The sequence below is a fragment of the Crinia signifera genome, chromosome 1 (assembly GCF_055691185.1).
Source record: "Crinia signifera chromosome 1, ASM5569118v1, whole genome shotgun sequence".
NCBI classification, from domain to species: Eukaryota; Metazoa; Chordata; class Amphibia; order Anura; family Myobatrachidae; genus Crinia; species Crinia signifera.
Window position 1 is genome coordinate 89867716 of NC_139217.1, and position 23573 is coordinate 89891288.

At 42.7% G+C, this 23573-nt stretch overlaps 1 protein-coding gene across 1 annotated transcript in view; it reads right to left on the bottom strand.

Annotated features, from left to right (window-relative positions):
* Window positions 1-14196: 14196 nt before the first annotated feature.
* The window catches only part of TUSC3 (tumor suppressor candidate 3), a 236664-nt gene continuing 227287 nt past the window's right edge, over window positions 14197-23573 (bottom strand). The window contains exon 10 of the mRNA XM_083169925.1: window positions 14197-17295. Within this exon, the coding sequence (XP_083026051.1) occupies window positions 17280-17295 (16 nt within the window). The 3' untranslated portion in view covers window positions 14197-17279. The remainder of the gene's footprint in view (window positions 17296-23573) is intronic.

A 23573-nucleotide genomic window follows, 5' to 3' on the forward strand; every position in this document is an offset into this window, starting at 1 on the left:
AGGGCGTGGAGTGAGAATATAATAGTGTGGCGAGCGCAGCGAGCCACCGAGCCCGAAGCGTGGCGAGCGCAGCGAGCCCCGCGAGGGGACGCGTATAACTTCACAGGTATACGCGTCCCCTCGCGGGGCTCGCTGCGCTCGCCACGCTTCGGGCTCGGTGGCTCGCTGCGCTCGCCACACTATTATATTCTCACTCCACGCCCTAGTGGATAGTAGGGGAATGAAAAGGTCGGAGGACGCGTACCGCCGCCCCTCGCGGGCTCGCTGCGCTCGCCACGCTTCGGGTTCACGTCTATCGTGGGGTCATGGCGGGCACATAAAAAATGTGAAATGGGTCCTATTGACCCATTTCACCTTTTTTATCATTTTTCCCTATGTGAGATGGACTTAATCAAGTCCATCTCATCTTGTGCCATTATAATGGCACAAGACCGACCGATTTCAATGTTAAAAGATTTTTTAACATTGAAGTCTATGGAAAAATCGGGTCAATCGGTCGGTCGCATCGCGGCCGATTTTAATTGGTCGCGACCGACCGATTGACCCGATTTCTGTCAATCAAAGTGAAAAATTAGTAAAAAATCGGCCACATCGGGAGGATCGTGTCCCTTAATTAAGAGCCACGATCCCTCACGATTGTGGCCGTTCTAGGAAACAAGTACCGAAATATCTTGTCAGAAAGAGTGAACTAGAATAAGGGCCTCAGTTCCTGCTGGAGCCTGCTGAAAAATAGCCCTGCCTATAAGGTTTATACTAGGTAGAACATTGTTCCTGAGCTACTACACAGGATCTTCCCCAATGTGTCTGATCAATGTCACATATGGTGGTCCTGTCACTGGATATACCTTTTTGGTCAATTGTCCAATTGCTCCTCTGCTCGGTTTCTTTATTTATCATATCTCTCTTTATTATTATTATTTTAGTTTTTTTCATACAAAGAAAAAGAAGTAACTAAAATTACAAACAACACTCTGAATAGGTGTATGACTTTCGAACAGGAGAAGAAAAAGAGACTGCTTTAGGGGGAACGCACTGAAAAAGTAGAGTCATAAAACATAACTTTTAATTTTTTATCGTTAATAATCCCACAATGAATTTATTTGGGAATGCAGCGAAAAAATAGAGGTTAAAATTGGGACATACAAACATATACACACTATGTGCTCAAAGATAGGAAATGTGTCTTTAAAATTACACTTGAATCCTATCCGAAAATGACCTGTTAAATTTTAGCCCATGATGTAGTGTTGTACACCAAGAGTTATACCCTTATTTGATTAAGTTTTTGGCTATTATTGGTGAAGGAGAATTTCTTATGCTTTCACTTCTATAGACCACCCATTAATAATCCATCATTTTGCACAGAGATTGAATCACAAAAATATTGATTAAAGGGAGACTGTTCTCTGTCTTACACCTTGATTGGTGGACAGAAGCTCGGTGCCACCTACTGGTGGTTAACCATAACAGTTCTCAATATAATACTTGAGTGTGATCGTCTCAATATTTGTCCTTTGGTGCCACCTACTGGTGGTTAACCAAAATAAGTAAGATTTTAATCCGACTCAGTTTTTTATAATGGTTTGCTGGTTCCGTTGGGGGTCACAAGGAAGGAGTATAGAAAGAAATTTTATTGTGGTCTCTCATTTAACATGTTTTTATAGCACAAAAACCAAATATCAAAAGGTTTTTAAACAGTATAAGTTTCACAGTGTCTTGGGTTACTCATGATGTATTTAGAGTGCCCAGGTGGGTATATTGTATTGAGAGATGGGATTTGAATTATCCCCTATTTACTCAAAGCAGTAGCCCAAACACACCTGTAAGGTGGTTTCTACCTGCTTCACCTCTGGTGCTATTTATCAGCACCTAGGTGGACTGGTGGCGCCCTAATACACTGACATCACAAATTTAACAAATTTAACATTTTAGGCTAACAGGCATATCAGATAGTAGGTGTTTAGCCAACGCAAGCGTTTCGCTGACTTTCAGCTTTTTCAAGGCCAACCTGTTTGTCTCAGCTGATCGTTATTTATCTATATCTCCCACCAATGCAGAGCCTGCGCTGGTGTCACATGTATATGTGATCCAATCGCAGCTCTGTATCTGTATCAGTGGCCCTCCTTCTTAATGTGACGTGTATGCTGTCCCCACTTCCCTATCAGACCACGTGACCGGGTATCTGCGTCACGTGGTCGGCGTCACCGTACCAGGTGATCCGCATCCCGCACCACGTGGTCTGTGAGATCAATGACGTTTCATGTTCCTCCGGCGTCTTACTGACGTCCGCATCATGTGTATGGTCATGTGATCTCACATGTGATCTTCTGGTGACCAATCATGTTGCTCGTAGCTCTGTACCCGGAAGTTGGTCCATGAATTGATCTTTAGCCCCAGCCCTGGAACCGGCATGAAGTATAATGTATTATATAAATATGGTTATTAAACCTTTAATTTTTATCAGCACCGTTTGTACATTGGTCCCCTCTGTTCGCAGTATCAGAGTTGGTCACCAAAACGGGTTTCACATAATTGCCCCTTAATGTATTGTAACTATATTGAAGATTAGTCTTATGGATTATCCATAACTCTTCGTTGAAATTATATTAAATCGCTTACACAATGCAATAACCATGATAAAAATAATGACAACAATAGTTTTCATAATAAAGTGTGAATATGGTGACAAGTAAATGAATAAATGGTGCTCAGTTGTGAAACGTGATGCATGTGTGATGAAGTGTATTTGTATATACAGTAACAAATAACTGTAAATTATTAAAAAGTGATGGTTTGAAGGGGAGGTTACCTACCTTGGATGCCCACTTGGAGATGATTCATTAGAAGAGATTAGGACTGTAATATCAAACTGTTCTATCAGTGTGTCAATAAAGAACATGCCTATAAGCAGGGATATTTTTCAGCAGGCTCCAGCAGGAACTGAGGTCCTTATTCTAGTTCACTCTTTCTGACAAAATATTTCTTAGATGGACAAAACCATGTGCACTGCAGGTGAGGCAGGTGTAAAACCCCAACCAAATCTAATTATCTCTGCACAAGTAACACCTGCCTCACCTGCAGTGCACATGGTTTTGTCCATCTAAGAAATATCTTGTCAGAAAGAGTGAACTAGAATAAGGGCCTCAGTTCCTGCTGGAGCCTGCTGAAAAATAGCCCTGCCTATAAGGTTTATACTAGGTAGAACATTGTTCCTGAGCTACTACACAGGATCTTCCCCAATGTGTCTGATCAATGTCACATATGGTGGTCCTGTCACTGGATATACCTTTTTGGTCAATTGTCCAATTGCTCCTCTGCTCGGTTTCTTTATTTATCATATCTCTCTTTATTATTATTATTTTAGTTTTTTTCATACAAAGAAAAAGAAGTAACTTAAATTACAAACAACACCCTGAATAGGTGTATGACTTGTCAGAAATAATAGACCAGTCATTCTTATTTAAGTATATTTAATGTATTTTATTTCCATTCTATTTTATTGTGATTGCATAATCAAAACTGGAATGTTTAACAAACAGTGACTCTCATTATATACAGTATTTATCAAACTTTGTCAATATTGTCTTTCCACTGACAAAATGTTATTGTACTACACAGTCAAATTTAATTGTTTACTTGCAATGCAATGCTTTAATAAAAAGTTAATATTAAAAAAAAATTACAAACAACAGAGTACATAATGTAGTACATATACATAATATAATACATTTCTCCAACAATGGTAATAATTCAATGGCGATACTGTAAGCATCGAAAGACCACAGCAGACCTATCAACTAATGAGTATTTTCCCTCTGCTCGGTTTCAACTGTTCATTTGTCACTTTCTCCAGGCAATATACTCTTATATGCCCCAGTCTGCATGGAACCTAAACCTGTTTCCAAACTGGTCCATAACATTGCAAATGTTGCTCGACATCTATAAGCTAAAGCCTGGAATCCGCATGTCCCTTCTACTTTTGCTAAATAGTATATGGCTGGTTTCACACACTCCGGCTCCTAACGGACGGTGAAATCCCGCACGGCCAGGGAGCCGTGCCGCAAACAGTAGTTTATCATGGAGGGGATGGCCACAGCCCGGCAGCCGTCTCTTCCAGTGGTGGGATCCGGCTGCAGCCGTGCGGCCGTCCCGTGTGAATGGACACAATAGTGTCCATTCACAACTAATGTGTGCGGCACGGCTCCCTGGCCGTGCGGGATTTCAATGACCGGCAGGAGCCGGAGTGTGTGAAACCGGCCGTAGGCTTATAGGAAAAAATGGAGTATATATCCAGCCTTCAGAACAACACAGTGCTCAAGTTTTAGGTAGTTTGGTCTCCTTGCTACATGTCCCAAAATGAGACCATTCCTGGTTTTTGAATTTAAGCTCTTTGCATTTTGAACATTTTTTTATGTTGCTCCCTACTACCTTAATCTCTTCTCACCCATTTCCCTAATTTAATTTGCACTTTTATCTCTTCTTTCTCTTTTGCCCCAAACCTATTCTCTAATAATTCTACGTCTCCCACCCTTCTGTATTCCTACCTATTCCTGTCCAGATTTTTTTTCCCATTCCCTCCGCCCACCTTTACAGTATATGTTTTTGTTAAGTTCTAATCGATAAGTAAATTTGTTTTTTCATATTTTTAATATCAAACCCTATTATCCAAAATATGTTGGTAGGTTTTTGATACATACTGTATAACACATGCATGGTTTCTGCACAAGGTTTTCCCCCTTATTTTATATTCATATTTATATACTGTAGGTTCATCTCATAGTGAATAAAGTCAACTGCTCTCACACCATGTTATTTGATCTACAGTACATGCTTTTATTTTGTCATTATATTCTATATATTTCTCTCGTACTGTTTTTTGTGTATGTTTCTTGATATAATTCAATAAAATGTACAATAATAATAATAATAATAATTATTATTATTATTATTATTACTATGAATAAAAAAAGGGAATATTTTCGATTAGACACATAAGGCCAAATGTTATTAGGTGCGATTTTTTTGTAATGTGCGATTTTTTTGGTCAAAAACTTCCAAAATCGTACGTTTTCCGAATATCACACATGTAGTAGTGTGTGAATTGCGGTAAAATGTGCACGTTTTGCTGTGTCCAAAAAAGCGCACATTACAAATCGCATCTAGATGTTTTCCCATTAAAAAATATGCAGATCACAAATTGCTAATTTTTTGGTAACGTTTAGGGTGTGATTTTAAAAATCGCACTGTAAACATTACCTAAAATTGCAAGAAAAATAGACCAGGTCCAGGCTGGCAAATTTTGACAGAACCATATACAGATCAGTGAGATCTGTGCATGGTTCTGTCCAAAAGAGTATAAAAATAAAAATAAAAAATGGTGTGAGTCCCCATGTTTAAGAAACCAGCTCTAAATAAAACTCTACTGGTCTGGGTGTATGTGTGTAATTATTTTAACATTGGCTATACAGTGGGACTACAAAAGAAAAAAAATATAATACATAATTGCAAGGACAGCAAGAGAGGGTATACCAATTTCAAACAGCGCCCAAAACCCCAGAGTGAGTGGGTCTAACACAAAGTGCAGTAGGGGGAATCAGCAAAAAATACTTCCATATGATTGATGTTCCACCTGTATCCAGTAAAATTCCTCTGATGGGTGAGGTGCTTCAGTACATGCAAACAGAAAAGGGCTTATGATAGTGAAGCCTGTTTAATTAACATGTACACATAAAAAACAGTACAATACAATACATGAACAATAATAAAATCCAGACTAGGAGGGAGGATAGGTACGAATTACCAAGAGGTGGATCAGAACTGGGTGTTAATCAGTTCACAAGTGTTCAGTCAAATAATCACCAGTCCGGTCCCGGGTAACAGGGCTGGGGGTCAGACACTTCCTCCGGTTGTCCCTAAAGTCCTCCTCTGTCTGGGATGCTGCCAACAGTACTCCACCAACGCGTTTCGACCCTTGAACCAAACGGGTCTTTCTCAAGGCATGTCTCAAGGCATTTGCTGTGTCCAAAAAAGCGCACATTACAAATCGCATCTAGATGTTTTCCCATTAAAAAATATGCAGATCACAAATTGCTAATTTTTTGGTAACGTTTAGGGTATGATTTTAAAAATCGCACTGTAAACATTACCTAAAATTGCAAGAAAAATAGACCAGGTCCAGGCTGGCAAATTTTGACAGAACCATATACAGATCAGTGAGATCTGTGCATGGTTCTGTCCAAAAGAGTATAAAAATAAAAATAAAAAATGGTGTGAGTCCCCATGTTTAAGAAACCAGCTCTAAATAAAACTCTACTGGTCTGGGTGTATGTGTGTAATTATTTTAACATTGGCTATACAGTGGGACTACAAAAGAAAAAAAATATAATACATAATTGCAAGGACAGACGTGCTACTTCATGCCCAGTAATAACTAGCCCTGTTGCTGCACAAGTCCATCAGCCCAGTACTCCTAGCTAATGATGCCGGAAAGAGCCCACCAGGTAGAGCAGCTGACACCTTTCAGATTGCTTTCCTCAGTAGATTGAAAATCTTTGAAGTGCAGGTGTCATCTTACCAGTTTACTCACGGAGTATCTAGATGACAAGAAAGTATTCTAGTGGGCACAACAGCAAAAATCACCCAAAAATTACAATGTATGATAATCAAGGAGAACAAAAATGCACAATCCAACTTTAGGGCTTTATCTTGCGCTGGTAACACTGTAAACGTTTAAATAGAGTTGTATGTTTATTTATATGCATTTTCTTGCAACTTATGCAGTGTTTCAAGTGTCTTACAATTAGGACACCATAAAACACATTGACATACTGTACATGAGATCCGGAGTCAGTTGCCCACATAAGGGTATGGCAACTTTGATGGTGTGTCCAGTCCCCAGCATGCTGGGCAGCTTCTCCATAGCAGTCAGACAACCACCAATGTCATCAGTGACTGCTCTACTTAAAATGGCCCTGAGCACTGTAAAGTACTCAGTCACCTATATTCCAGTATATTAGTGTCGTACCTGGTGGATGCACAACTGTCCTAGTTAATTAATTTGTCTGAAAATTGTGATTCTTGCTTGAAACCCTGACCTCGGATCATTTTCCCTACCCCAACAAATATCAGAAGGTCTCCTGGGTGCTTTATCTATTGGACTCTTTTTCTTCTCAGAAAGTTTTTCTTTCAAGATGGGAAAACTCAGAAAGAAAGAAACTAGAACACAATATTGTAACACTGTAACACCTTTTGTTGTAAGAATAGTTCATAGTGATAAAACTCATACCACAATAATACTGTAGGTCTACCAGCATAGTAGACATAAACGCTTATTGGGGGACTTTTACATCACCTTGGGCTTATGCTTTCTCCTCCTTGAATTCCAACCGCTCAATAAAAGCATAGGGTGTAAAACTTAATGGTGTAATAAAGTTTTTAATAAAATCACATAAAACATTCAACGTAAAGACAATTATTTTGTGTACCTGTAATGTCACCTAGGTGTGCCTTTATATAAATTATTGTACTTAATAACAGGCAGTAATTGTTCAAATGTCTTTATTGCTGTTTTCTTGACTTACCCTTTCTTTTTGATTGTACACTGTATTGATGCTTGTCACATGTGTATGGCACTCTGTTTTTGTACTTTAATATTTTCAATAAAAATTGATTGCATAAAAAAAATCACATAAAACAAATAAAAGCAGGTACTGTATGTATCAGAGGACTCTCACCATAACATTTTTTCCACAATAAACATAGACAAAATAAGCATGTTGTTAAAAGGCAAACAAGTGTCCCTGGGTTGCTTTTGTATGGATAGGGTCATGAAGATCCGCCTCTGCTGTCTACAGCTGACCAGTTTCAATGTTAGGCAATATCTTTTTCAAGGCATAAAATGTATGATTTGAAAAATATATTGCAGTGGTACTGCTGTTAAAGTCCAGTGATACTGCAGTTAAAGTCCAGTCCAGTGATACTGCTGCATAAGTCCAGTCCAGTGGTACTGCAGTTAAAGTCCAGTCTAGTGATACTGCTGCATAAGTCCAGTCTAGTGGTACTGCCATTAAAGTCCATTGGTACTGCGGTTATAGTCCAATGGGACTGCTGTTAAAGTCCAGTGATACTGCCCTTAAAGTCCAGTGATACTGCAGTGAAAGTCCAGTCCAGTGATATTGCTGCATAAGTCCAGTCTAGTGGTACTGCCATTAAAGTCCAGTCCAGTGATTCTGCTGTATAATTCCAGTTCAGTGATACTGGTGCATAAATTCAGTCCAGTGGTACTGTTGATAAAGTCCATTGGTACTACCATTAAAGCCCAGTCCAGCAATACTGCTGTATAATTCCAGTCCAGCAATACTGCTGTATAATTCCAGTCCAGTGATGCTCCATCAAGAAAATGGAGAACCAAAATTTGGAGGATAAAATAGTGAAAGAATAAGAACCACTTCCTCCTAGTGCTGAAGCTGCTGCCACTAGTCATTAATTGGCATCAACGTCGTCAGTCAAGGCCGATGCCTAATGTCATTGTATTGGGCATGTAAAATCCAAAATGCCAAAGTTCATTAATGCGAACAAAGAAATAAATGTAAATAGTTTGAGGAGAAACATAAGCTTGCCAATATGCCCTTTACTGCACAGAGTGGCAAGGAATGTCTAAGGCCCTGGCCTATGTTCATGACTAGTGGTTCAGCTTCACATGATGATCTAAGCCCTGCCACTCCCCCTCACTAGAAAATGTAAGAGAGTTAAGCTGTCATCACTTTCGCCATTCTGCCACTGCCTACCGAAAACTGGAGGGCCAGCAAACCCTCCTGAACCTGCCCAAGGACAATTCCATCTTGCACCTCTTTTTTTGGCATTATGTGCTCTTTTGGGGCCTAGTTTTTCAACCTGCCATCCTGTCTGCCGCTGCAATGCCACTCCTAGATGGGCCACATGTTTGTGCCACCCACTTGTGTCACTTAGCATAGTCATCCAGCTACCTTGATGCAACCATTAGGCCTAAAAACAACACTGTGAGGTGTGTGGTATTCAGGATAGACTGGAAATTAGTGGAAATTAAGGCTATATATAGCGTAGGAGAAAAAAATGCAAAATTCTGCGTTTTTTAGCATTTTTTATGCTTTTTAAAAAAAAAAAATCCAGATTCAAAACACGAATCATGAAAATAGTGGTGTTTTGGAACAGATCCAGATCCAAAACATGGCTGAGATACTAAAACCGAACACACAAGGGTTCGATAGCTATGTGCAAACCGGATGAAACACAAAATAAGTTTTATTGTATGCTACATAGTTGAACATGTGACTGTTATAGCCAAGTTCACAATTTTCCAAATGTATCAAGTTATTCTGCAGAAACATAGAGGGACAGAGGGCCCTGCTGGCATCACTGACATTCGGGAGGAACTGTGGGTGAAAACATAGATGACTGAGTGGAATTAAGGAAGAGGTCACATGACTCACATGCCTTTTCTGTTGCTCTGATGATCCAGCAGTTGTGAGCATTTTATTTCAATTGACAAATTGCAACTCTCAAATCCACCATGCTCCAAATCAAACCATAACTTGTCACGTGAAAAATACAGATACGTTAAGCTACATTTTAACAAACTACTGGAAAACTCTCCCGAAGCAGTCAATAGAAGCAGGGGGCCAGTGCATGCACAGCACCAAAGGCAATACTTTAGCGTGCCCTTTATGCAAATAGTCCCTGGCAATCTCATACCATGCAGATAAATAGCCACCACAATTAACACAAACATGAGAGGTCCAAACAGCTTCTGTGGATCATGGGTCCCATAAGCAGATTCCAGACCTGTATATTGGTTCCACATAGTAAGTACAGTATGGAGGTAAGGTAAATGCTGTAGATGCCTGTCTTTGTCTTTTTCCTTCTGCTACGTGCCAGGCTCAACTGTATCATGAATCCGGTCATCCTCAGAAAAGCTCCATCCTATTTCCCTCCTCCGTGTGTCTGTGTCCATTTCATCTTTATCCCCCTTCCCTATATCTCTGAAACTGGACCCTAATTCAATGCCACTTAAACTTTTTAACAAATCGAGAATGTATGAAAAATATAAATTTCCTCAAGTACAAAGTGATGTAGATGTTATATTGCATTTCTGTCACATAAAAAAGTATATCAGACAAAACCCTTCAGAAAACTATCAACCTTGGCAAGCCTCTGTGCCTCTCATATACTGTCTGGGTATAACTGTACACAAATCTTTGGGCCTCCAGCAAAAACTATGATAGATGTCTGAGGTAGCTTCAGATAAGCACTTTCTCCCCTTAAGCAGTTGTGTTCTTCTTTAGACTCATACAGCGCAGATCTTCTATTTCAAGATTTAGGTGTTTGTACCTAGCAGGAGATATAGGTTTATCTGTTTTTTTTGGAGTGTATAAAGGATAATATTCAGTTCAAGTTTGTTAGGAGTCTACTCCAAATCTTGTTTTCATTTGTATATACAGCAGTGGATAGATTTAAAGTACCTTACTAAAGCTTTGCTTCTAAAATGCTTTGGCCATGACTCCAGAATGCCATAATCAGATTCCAGCAACATATCATAAATAGTGCTGACAATTTAACACATATTGGGGTAGTTCCCTGCACCCCCGGAAGAGTGCACAAACCCCACCCACATTTTGCCCACTTCATAGGGAGGGGGAAGAACAAGGAGCTTACCAGCAGTCCCGCAGTGTGGGCACCACGTAATGATCTATGCTAATCTCACCATTTAGCCCTGCCTCTATGCAAATTTGGTCCAATCACCATTTTCTCTGCATGGCCTCCCACATACTTCTCCTCTCTGGCATCTCCCGAAGACAAAATGGTCAAAGTAGGTAAGCATGCAATGCAGTGTATACCAGTTTAGCCATTGTATTATAGGCAGCAATTAGAAACTCACATTTATGCTTACAATATCAAGAGGTATCAGGACTTTTCCGTGCAAAAGCCATGCACTACAATGTTGTGTGGAAGTAAGACATTGAGTACACAGAATTGGTTGCTATGGAAAACTTCTCCAAAGATAGAAATGGGGACTCTGGAGTAAATGTATAATACTCACATGTATCGTACACATAATACAGCAGCAGCGTCAGGATGTATTATCAACTCGGATGCTAAAGTGGGGGAGTGAAAACTCTCCCTCTGATGATTGTTGCTGGTCCCCACAGTGCATCAGCCTCATGCGCAGTGTCTCACCTATGACTGGATCCATATGTCATGCATGAGATTTCGCTATACTGGCAAGATTTCCCATGCAGCTGTAAAGGTGAGAAAATAGTGTCACGCCGTTGGGCGATACTCATCAGTCCACATGAGCCTAAGCTACAAGGCCTGGTCCCCTTCTTGGACGAATAAGACGGTGTTGAGAATCGTGACTGTTAGGGAAGAAATTAGCAAACTTTAGACTACAGATGGCCCTCTCGATAAACAAAGGCTAAGTGCCTTTGTACAAAGTCTCAGCCACCCAATTATAACCTATACACTCTCAGGCAGAGGTGTCATTTTTCGAGTTCACACGTCCGCATGCGAACCACCGGACCAGCGCTCAGGGTCGAACAGACACAGAGGGGATGCAGTTAAAATCCCAGCGGTCGGGATCCCGGCGCTCAGAATCCCGACGCCGGAATCCCGACACTTTCTCCCTCCGTGGGTGTCCACGACACCCCTGGAGGGAGAATAAATTAGCGTGCCGAGCGTAGCGAGGCACGGGGCCCGCAAGAGGGGGGGCGGCGATCCACGTCCCACCCTTGTCGGGATTTCTGCGGTCGGGATTTTGAACGCCGGGATCCCGACGCCGGGATTTCATACTGAATCCACACAGAGCTATACTTACTCTGACCATTCTGAAATGGAGTACAGGCCTAGGAGGCCTAAAACTGGGCTCAGGCCTAGGAGGACCTGAACTGGGCACAGGCCAGGAGGGCCTGACTACTGCGGCACAGGCTGGGAGGGCTTGACTACCGTGGCACAGGCTGGGAGGGCCTGAATTATTCCCCACAGGCCTAGCACCTGAACACCTGGTGGTCTAGGGGGAGGCTAGGGCTAGGCTACACATACCTGAAGGTGGCCTAAGGCTGCCTTCCCATTTAGTTGGGAGTGGGGGTAGCGGGCAGCTTCTTTGAGCTCTTTTGCTTTCCTCTGCTGTCCTCATATCTTGTCCTTAGCAGAGTAGGAGTATTCTGTCTTCTGCCTTAGGGGCAGATGTATTAAGCCTGGAGAAGAGATAACCTGGAGATAAAGTGGAGATAAAGTGAAAGGAGATAAAGCACCAGCCAATCAACTCCCAACATTTTCAAACATAGCTGATTGGCTGGTGCTTTATCTACTTTCACTTTATCTCCACTTTATCTCCAGTTTATTCCTTCTCCAGGCTTAATACATCTGCCCCTATATCTTGCCGGCTGCCGCCATCCTCAAGGCTCTGGCTTAATCTTCAATGATCTGTTGCCGTCTTCACCGCTTCCGGCTCTCTTCTGCCTTCAGGAGCTCTTCACTGCTCCCTCGCCGCTGACGGATTGAGCTCTCCTGCTCCACAGCTTCTATTATAAGATGCTCGTAGGCCCAGCATCATGACAGCATGATGGTCACCAGACAGACACCAGCTGGCCGCATGGTTGGTCATAAATTATAAGTATTAAATGGCATTCCTATTTTACACATTTATGCAATTTATGTTGTTAATTATATGTTGAATAGTTGTTGAAATGCTGAACAGTTGACCTATGAATATTGTTTAATTGTTAAAATGATAAACTTTATGTAGTTGGTTGTATACTGTTTAACGTTACCTTTAAGAAAATAAATAAGACTATTTGGAAAAGGAAAATACATTAGTCATTTTTATTTTCAAACTTGAAAAAGTAAATTAGTAAATGTAACAATAGTCTGGGCATGTTGAGCCACAAAGCACTTTTCTATTTTCACAGACCTTTGTCAATTTGTCTCACCGTACACCACACTCCACCACTGGGCACAGAACAATAGTACTTTTGTTGCAGTGAATTGGCCACAGATTAAGCAGAACCAGGGCTTAAAGTGGTCCTGGAGAGGTGTTTGTACTAATTTCCCCTCACAAATGCCGATGCCGGAAAAGGAAGCCGCTGGGACCTGGAGAAAAGGGAGGTGACTGCAGCTAACTAGTGCTACCTTCATCATCTATTGACATGGGTGGCAGGACAGAATTTTCGGTTGGAATTAACACACCCTTCCAGCCTCCTTCATGCCCCCATCTCCCCCCCCCCCCCCACACACACACACACACACACACCTCGGAGACTATGCAAGTCCCCAAGGGTGTCTGCAGTGAAGACCTAAACATGTGCATCAGTGATTATGCGCCTGCGCAGACTGTCAACATTGGTCCCCTTGGCGAATGAACCAGAATGCCCCCCCCCATAATGTAATGTACATAACTGATGATTTCAATTATTAATCATTGTTTTCTAAATAAACCCATTATTTATGTGCATGTGCAGCTCACTGGTAGTAAGAAAGTGTCTCCTTTTGCATGTTAAACTTTATACAGATGGATTTCTCTCTGTCAGTCCGCCAGCTCACCATATCGAAAAAGCTGGTGGAGCTGGCAGATGGCAGAGATGGGGACACGCGCGTGCATCTCACATGCTCGTACGCCCCATTGCCGAGAATGGGGCGCGCTAGTGTCTCGTGCGCATGCCCCCCATTCTTGTCAAACGGCGGAGCCATTGCATGGCGATAGTCGTGCTGGGAGCTGCTCCAACAATACTGGCTCCTTCTGTACTCCTGCACATCGCTCGGTGGCTCACTATGCTTGGCACACTATTATATTCCCCCTCCATATATATACTGGCATGGCAAAGTATGAACATTTCCTTTAAAAAAAAAAAAAGAATTGTGACCTTTTGCTTGTGTCAACCTAATGCATGTCAACTTTTTCCATGAGTCAACCTTTTGAATCTCGACCAAACGTGGTCCACTTTTTGACTGACCTAATGACCACATCCCCTTGCCTGCGCCTCCTGCTACCTGTCTTCCCCTCCCTCTAGACTGGGGAAGGGCCCTCTTCCCTGCTGTTCTCACTGCCCTCTTCTCTCGCACTTCAATCACGGCTCTCCTTCTCAGCTACCATCTACGACTGCAGCTCTTCTCACTTGTAATCGTTCATCACTATCAACAACAACCAAAACAAAATACACCATACTGTATTATGCAGTATTTTTATTAAGGGAAAACACAAATAAATAATATGATAAAACAATATACTGGGCCCTATCCATTTTTGCATTACTATTTGATACACATTCTCAGAGTGTTTAACATTTTAAAGTAACATGTTTAAAACATTAACAAAACAGAAAACGTTAACAGTTCCAAGAATTCCAAAGTAAGGAGAAAAAAGAAAAGATTTTCCTAAATTGTATTAGCCTGAAACTATAGAATATGTGTACTGTAGTTCCACTGATACAGGGCTAGATGTATCAAGCTGCAAAAAGTGATAGTGGAGTGAAGAGTGATAACGAGCCAGCCAATCAGCTCCTAACTGTCATGGTACTGGCTAGGTTTGAAAAATGACTAGATGGGAGCTGATTGGCTGGTTGTTTATATCACTCTCCACTTTATCACTTTTGAAGCTTGATACATCTGTCCCACAGTGTAAAAATCTTATCAGTTGCATATAAGGGCAAACTTAACCCCTTCCCGACATTGCCTTTTATGGTAATTTTTTTTTTTTTCCTCCTTGCGTTCAAATAAGCGTAACTTTTTAAATTTTCCGGCTATATAGACACATGAGGGCTTTTTTTTTGCGGGACAAGTTGTACTTTTTAATGGTACCATTTACTATACCGTATAATATTCTGGGGAATCAGGAAATAATTCAATGTGGGGTAAAAAGAAAAAAAAACGCAATTCCACAATTTTGCGCTGGTTACGTTTTTTTTGGAGTTCATAGTTCGTTTAAAATGATGGGTTATCTTTATTCTATGGGTCGTTACGATTCCGGTGATACCAAACTTATATAGTTTTCGTTACATTTTACCACTAAAAAAAAAAAAAGAAAATGTTACGGTTTTTCGAATTTGCGTCGCGTCGCCATGTTCTGCGGCTTATAACTTTTTTATTTTTCCACCTACGGACCTGGGTGAGGGCTCATTTTTTGCGGGCTGAAGTGTACTTTTTAATTAATACCATTATGGCAGGGGTTCCCAATCTTTTTTGAATCACGGCACCCTTAAATACAAGAGCTTTGTTTTACGGAGCCCCTAGGCCAAAAAAAGTAGAAAAAAAAATCAAATTAAATGAATTTTAAATGAATTGTGTTTATATGTGATCCTTAGGTTCAGTTATATGGTAAAGGGTTCTGTTTCTACACACATTTTATGATTGGTAGTCACCAGAACTGGTTTTGTTCATAAATAATTGACCATAAATAATGTGACTTGGTCTTGGATCACCAACCTGAGGCACCCCTGCAAGTGTCCTGAGGCACCCCAGGGAGCCTAGGCGCACAGTTTGGGAACCACTGCATTATGGGATATGGGTGACTTTCTGATCTCTTTTAGCTTTTTTTTTTTGGGTAGGCGATGCGACCAAAAAACGTAGTTTTGGCGTTGGGGATTATTTTCCGTTTACGCCTTTAACCGTGCGGGATAACTAATGTTATATTTTAATAGATCGGACTTTTAGGAACGCGGCGATACCAAATATGTTTATTTTTTTTATTTTTTATTTATTTTTATTTGGGAAATGGGGAAAGGGGGGTGATTTGAACTTTTAATATTTTTTTATTTTTTTTTATTGTTAAACTTTTTTTTTTTTTTTTACTTTTACTACAAGGCCCCCTAGTGTACTTGACCACTAGGGGGCGCGATCGCCTGTACTAGGTTCAGCCATAGAGCTCTATGGCTGAACGTAGTGATTTTATGCACTTCCTATTACATCCTGCCTCAGGCAGGATATGATAGGTATGCAGACACGGCCAGCACAGGGGTCTACATTAGACCCCTGGCTACCATGGCAACCGATCGGCACCCTCCGATCTCGCTGCGGGGGGCCCCGATCGGCGCCGGAGGGGGGCGCCCCCCCTCCGATCAGCTATTTAAGCACTGCGGTCGCTTTGCCCGCGTTGCTTAAAGGGTTAAACGGCCACGATCGGCAAACTCGCCGCTCGTGAGAGCAGGGACCTGGCTGTAATATACAGCCATTACCTGCTCTCTTTCAAGCCAGCTCACTCCGTGAGCTGGCTTGATTCCCCCGCAACCGACATATGACGTAAATGTACGTCATATGTCGGGAAGGGGTTAAAAGGTTCTGAGTTTGTTGGACAGCTGATCTCAGAGGTTTTTTAAAGCGGCGACCTGGTTTTGCCTTCTAACTGATTGCCGGTATAAAAAGACACCCGACACTGTCCGGCATTCCACATCTCCGGCAAACCCGAATCCTATTACATACTGTATGCCCCCTTACATATAGAGCCAGATGTATGCAAATGCTTTCATAGCTGCAAATTTGTACTCAGAAATATTGCTAAAACATGCCAATGCTGCCTGGATCTATCATAGATCAGCTGATTATCAATATTTGAATAGGCTCATGGTATGGCAGCATGGCAGCAGGAAGTGAGACACCAGAGATGTAGTAGCTTCACATGGATGTAAGTCAAAGCCTCAAACACCGCAACACATCTGCATTTTTGACACCACACCCTGTTACCTCCCTCAAACTCCCACCAGCCACTTCGGTCTGCAACCGGTAAATCTGGTCTGCAACTACCACCGCATGACCACAGCGGCTCATGCGCAGTGTGATTTAGATGCATGCGCAGGTGATAATTTCTCAACTGTGAAAAAAATCGGGTTTGCATCCATCGCTGAATCGGACCCACAGTCCAGGAAATAACGAACATTTTGTTTTCAGGTATTTTATTTGTGAAATATGAATATTTGCTATTGAGTTTCAAATGTTAATTTATTTAAATAGTTTTTGACTTACAATCAACAAATATACACTTATTCCCATTAAATAAAATAAATACAACAGACGACATTTAATTAGGTAATACTCGCTACTAGAAATTATAAATAACTTGTCCTATGCCCATATCTAATTAGTTTCCTTTTTTCATAAAAAACAAGCACACAATTGACTACACCACATTACTAAACTCTAATACATAAAGTAAACAAACAGCAAATGAAGTGAGAATAATTAATATATACGCCATGTACACCAGCAGGAATACTTTGTCTTCAGTATAAATTGTGACATCTTGGGAATACTGGTATATTTCATTTAATTAAAAAACTGAAAAAGAAAACAGAATATATTATTTGTTAATGCATCAGCATTATTAATGTTATTAATTATATCATAGTAAGCAAGCACAAATAATATTATTGCTTTCATTACATTAACTCTGTTCTTCTTGCATAAATAGAAAAGTGAAGTATATTTTAGAACCTTCTACATTTTACTATTTTATCATTTAGAAATATTAACATTTTTAAATTTGCCTTTAGAGGAGGCTAAAGTCACAGCAACTGTCCAGCTAGGGCACAGGTTCCCAAAGTCCTCAAGACCCTACACAGCGCATGTTTTGCAGGTCTCCTCACAGAACTAAGTAAAATAATTAGCTCCACCTGTGGATCTTTTAAAATGTGTCAGTAAGTAATGAATGTACCCATACCCTCCAACTGTACCGATTTTGCCGGTACAGTGCCGTTTTTTAACGGTCTGTACCGGCTAAAACAAAGTGTACCGATTGTACCGTTTTCTTGTGGTTTAAGGCAGCTACTTTTCAGTTGAGACAGGCAATCGGCCCCAGCGGGTAGATAATCTGTTTATCCAGCCCTTTAACCTCTTCTGCAAAGTGCACCCATTCCCAGTGGTGCAATGCGGGTCCTGGGAAGCGGGCCACGCGTCATGACGCAGAACCGCGGACCCTTCCGCATTCGCGCATGCAGTTTCCAGACGCTGCTGCCGGTGCCTGTGTATGTGCAGTTCAACTTTCCCCCCCTCAGCCGGTGACGTCGGGGCCTGGCGGAGGCTGCTGTGTTGAAGCGGTGAGCAGGAGATTCATAGGGAACAGCCGGTATCTAACTGCTCTGACCCTGGGGCTCGCAACCATTTCCGTTATTCTAGCAGCTTCGTCCTTTCCCCTGTGGCCAGCCTTCTCTCCCTAGCCTGTCACCATAAGTATTGGATAGTAAAGAGGGGAATTGGCCACTCCCCCTATATACGTGACCACGCCCTCTATAGCCACACACCCCTGTACCGATTTTTGACACTGTGATGTTGGAGTGCATGTGTACCTGTGCACCTGATGGGTGACCTGGAAAATGTGCACTGTGTTTGAGAACCACTGAGCTAGGGTAAATAGACTCCAATATATTCTTTCAATCCACAACAATGATCTACCCAATTTACCCAATAGAAAGACCACCCTATTTTTATAGATCAGGGATGTCTTACGCATCAGTCTTGACCAATTGATCATGGTATACTTTGTTACTTTAATAGAGTAATTCAATACAGCACAGTGTATTGTAAGGGACAGTCTACAAACTATTTTCCAAGATAAAAGCCCTTATTCAGGTTGACCTGCAAAGCTGCAAAATTCACCATGCCTGCTGCATAAAGAGGTTGCACCTCTATAAATACTTATGTGCAGTCTCTAAAGATCGCTCCCCTGTGCGAACACACAGGGAAGCGATTAAACTAGAATCACCCCCAAGTGTATTCGATACAGTGCTTGAATATACTTGGGTACTTATGTAGTAACTGGGCTGCCGATTTTGAAATCGGGTCCATCGCATCGCATCGCACCCGACCATATCGCATGCGATGCGATGCGATGGACCCGATTTTTCCATAGGATTCAATGTTAAAATGGACTGAGTCCATTTTAACATGGAATTCAATGGGAAAAAGGGGTCCTTTTCATACCCCTACTATCCAAGTGGGCATGGAGTTGGATATAAACCTGTGGCGAGCGTAGCGAGCCACCGAGCCCGAAGCGTGGCGAGCGTAGCGAGCCCCGCGAGGGGACGCAGAATACCGTCCCCTCGCGGGGCTCGCTTCGCTCGCCACGCTTCGGGCTCGGTGGCTCGCTACGCTCGCCACAGGTTTATATCCAACTCCATGCCCACTTGGATAGTAGGGGTATGAAAAGGACCCCTTTTTCCCATTGAATTCCATGTTAAAATGGACTCAGTCCATTTTAACATTGAATCCTATGGAAAAATCGGGTCATCGCATCGCATCGTATGCGATGCGATGCGATATCGCATCGCATCGCATCTGATTGTATGCCTTAACTTAAGGCATACAATCAAAAAATCGGCAGCCCAGATACTACATAAGTACCTATACTTGTATTTTAGAACGTTTTCCAGCTTATAGAGTGTTCTCGGCCCACCACTTTGCAGACAGTGGGAGACTGTGGAGAAGAGCCAGTAAGGCAGCCAATGCAGTAAGGAGAACTCACTGCTAACCTTACACACCGTGTGCCATTATTAAGAATGTGGGATTTCTGCGTGGTGGTATTATTGTGTGTTTTGGGGTAGTGTAAGGCATTATACTGTAACACTATACAGTATGGGCGTATGGTGTGACAGTACAGGTTGAGTCTCTCATATCCAAAATGCTTGGGCCCAGAAGTATTTGCAAACCATAATGAGATGTCTTGGGGAAGTGATGCCAGTGTAAACATGAACTGCGTGTTTTTCATATACAGATGGAGCCGTGCTTATCCATCTGGAAAGTGTCCCATCTTGGTGCGCAGTTCGTGAAGGCTCGCCAAGAATGGGACGCGCGCGTGTGAGATGCTCGTGCGTCCCATTCGTTGCAATAGGATGTGTGTGCGTGTGAGACGCTCGTGTTTCCCAGTCTCGGCTAATGGTGTGATAACACAGGTCATTCTGGCACGCCAGCCAGCTAGATAAGCGCAGCTCCATCTGTACACCATATACACATAGCCTGAAGGATATTTTATACAATATTTTAATACTATTGTTCATTAAACAAAAAAGTTTGCATACACTGAAAGCAAAACATGTCACTATCTTAGTCACGCTCAAAAATATTCTCTATATGCCCAATATATAGATATAAATGTCACTATATACATCTATCCTCCATGCGCTACAAATCACGTTACACATAACAAACGTGCTCCGTGTGACTCGATAGTGACAATAATTTTGTTACGAAGTGTATTATTTGCAAAATCAGTTTCTGCTGATTAAAATGATATGCTTCATGTCTATATTCTGTGTGTATCTGCATATGAAATGCTACATTGCAGTGATTATGGGATGTAAAGGGGAGTGGCTAGTTAAAAGCAGGTGTGTAACAAGTATTTCATGGTCTATGAATGCAGTTGTAAGCTTAGTTATGACAAACATTTGCAGTAACCATACTGTAGTGTGTCTTTGGGTGCAAGCTGCAGCGCGTCACTGTACAAAAACCCAGAAACTCATTAGCATATATTTGCAGTACCGCTTTATATAAAGATGAGAGGGGACGTGGCACATTTACATGGTGTCCATATAGATGGTGTCCATGTCGACATGGGACCAAAAAAAGTGAAAACCGCATGTCGACCTTTTGACTGTCGACATTCCCATTGTTGACCGAATACGTGTGACCTTCCGACCCTGTCGACCTTAGCCAAGTTGACCTATTTCAGGTACTAAATAGATTGGCCGGGACAATGGAAAGTATACTGTTAACATGACAACAGATGCGAGAGGACGGCCAGCGTTGCGACTATCACTATGTAATAGTGAGGTCGTACCACCAGTCCGGAGGATCATGGGTAATGTAGTCTAACATAGTCTGAAAAGACGTATAGAAGTACCGCGACCGGAAGTGATGTTCCGGGACAGGAACTAAGACGCTTCCGGCAGAGAGGAGTCTGGGGGATGTAGTCCTGCTGGATTACACACCGGGAATCGTTAATGAAAGGATCTACAGCCTTTATAAGCCCCACGACGGTGGGAGAGGACATACTTCACTTTGGACCTTAAAAAAGACTAATATTATAGTCGAAACGCGTTGGTAATTTATGAGTGTGTGGACAGGAGGACCTGAAGTCGCAGTGCCGGAGGGTGGAAGACCGCTGGGAGTGATTTGCCCCGGGACAATTTCACTTACGCATTTAAGAACTGCTGATACTAGTTCTACCTCATCCGGTAATTGTGACCTTAACCTCCTTATACTCACCTTGGAGATTTTTAGCAAATTCTGCTTATAACAGGGAATGAAATGTGTGAAATACCTGTTTGTTATTTCTGTGTAGTGTATGCACTGGAAATCCAAGTGTGGTTTATCGGTGATTTTATGTATTAAAGTGTTGTCATACTGTACTTCACTATATTGAGAATTTTTTTTTACATGGTACCATCACATTACAATTGATAGGAGGATTGCAAGATTTTGAACCAATCAGCGCCTGAACAAAGCTATGTATAAATTTATTTTGTGCACTATTTCAGGTGTCGATCGAAGGCCTGTTGACCTTCACTGGTTGGCGCAATGCATGTTGTTCTACATTGGGTCGACACAATGACCCATACTTTTAGGGATCTCCCGCATTGGATGCTCTAAGCCCAGTGCTTCTCAAAACCAGTCATCAGTACACACCTTTAGGAAATTTGTGGCGAGCAAAGGGATCCACCGAGCCCAAAACGTGACGAGTGAAGCAAGCCAACGAAGGGACGGTACAGTACGTATGTTCCGTAGCGTAAACAGTGGCTGCAAAGATCAGGAAGTGCCTAGGCAACCAATCAGATACTATTATTTTCTAGAAGGTGCTAAATAAATAAAAAGTAGACTTTGGTTGACCATAGCAACATCCCATGTGAAATAGAACTCCCATCTTAGTAAATTTCCCACTTATTGGAGGTTATTCTGATCGTAGCGGCCAAACGTGCGTATATTCGCTATTAACGTACGCTATCCGTACGCGGCCGTTGGGGTTAAGTCCACCCACAACTCAGCCGCATTCGTACGGCCAGAAACATCGGCAAAGGGGAGTGGCGTACAATTGAGCGTACGCCAACGTACACGGACGGGCCAGCCCTTACACTCCGACAACTGGCGTACAATTGTCAGAGGCCGGCCGGGTAGCTCTAGCGCTAGTCCGGCGGCCTCTGTGCGGCACGCTGAGCATGTTGCTAAGCAACATGGACGCGGCCGCGTCACCTCGGTGCGCCGCAGCGTCATCAGGAGACGCCGCCGCGTCACCAAGCCGCGAATCCCGCCGGACGCTCCAGCATGTGCCGGAGTCCAGGCACCTCCTCCTCCTCCTCGGCCTCAGCGGTTGCCTAGGCGACGGGGGACGCCAGGCAGCCGTACGGAGGAGGAGGGGTCACGCACGGCCGCTGGGGTAGCCAATTAGCATCCGGCAGCTATTGGCTTCACTCCTTATTTAAACCCATGGCTGGGGCTATCTGGTGCCGGTTATAGCTCTTTCTTGTCTAGAGTGTTCCTGGTCCAGCCTCAGGTTGCCTTTCCGGTCGGTGTTGTGTCCAGCCTTGGTTTCCTGCATCCCCTCATTCTTCCAGCCTGGTGGATTATCCTCTTGTCTGCTGCATACCATCTTTCAGATAAGTGGGGGTGTCTACTCCTTGCCTTGGAAGTTATTTTTCATTTATTGTGTCAGCTGTATTGTGTATTGTTACACCTGTGTGCTTTTGCAGTTCCCGATTTGGGTTCAGATTTATTGTCATTATTGTGTCATCTATATTGTGTATTGTTACACCCGTGTACTTCGGCATTACCCTTTCGGGTCCCGATACATTTTATTATTGTTTCAGCTTCACTGTGTATTGTTACACCTCTGTACGTGCATCTTGTTATTACTATTCCTTAGTAGGGGTATCTCCACATCACCCCTCCGGGGGCTAGCGGGTCCTCGCCTCTGGGTACGCAGTTAGTTTCCCCCTTGTTCATCCTTGGCCTTGGCGGCGGCGTTGTCACCCGTAAGACCTGGTGGCATCGGGGGCGGAGCCTGACTAACAAGCTCTGCCGAACGCGGCTATTAGAGGTGAAGTCTAGCTAAGCACGCATCCGCCAATTCCATTCGGTGACAACGGAGTCAGGGTTGGCGAGGACACCCAGCAACCCTAACATTATAACCGGCCAAAAGACACATTACTCTGGGGGTTCCGGTTGTCAGTCATGGACCCTGCTCAACAGGCCGCTAGTCATGCCTTGGCAGGACAGATGCACACCCTAACTCAAAGACTCCAGGAGCTCACTCTCCGGGTTAACACACAGGAGGAACAGGTACATGGGGTCATATCCTCCGCAAGAAACCCTGAGCCTAAGATTAGTCTCCCAGATCGCTTCTCTGGGGATCGTTTGCATTTTTATAATTTCAGGGAGGCCTGTAAATTATACTTTAAACTCAGACCGGGGTCTTCTGGCTCTGAGACCCAACGTGTGGGTATTATTATCTCTCTCCTCCAGGGGGATCCTCAGACGTGGGCATTCGGCCTACCAGCCGGAGATGAGGCTCTCTCTTCGGTAAGCTCCTTTTTTAAGGCAATGGGTTTGTTGTATGATGACCCGGATAG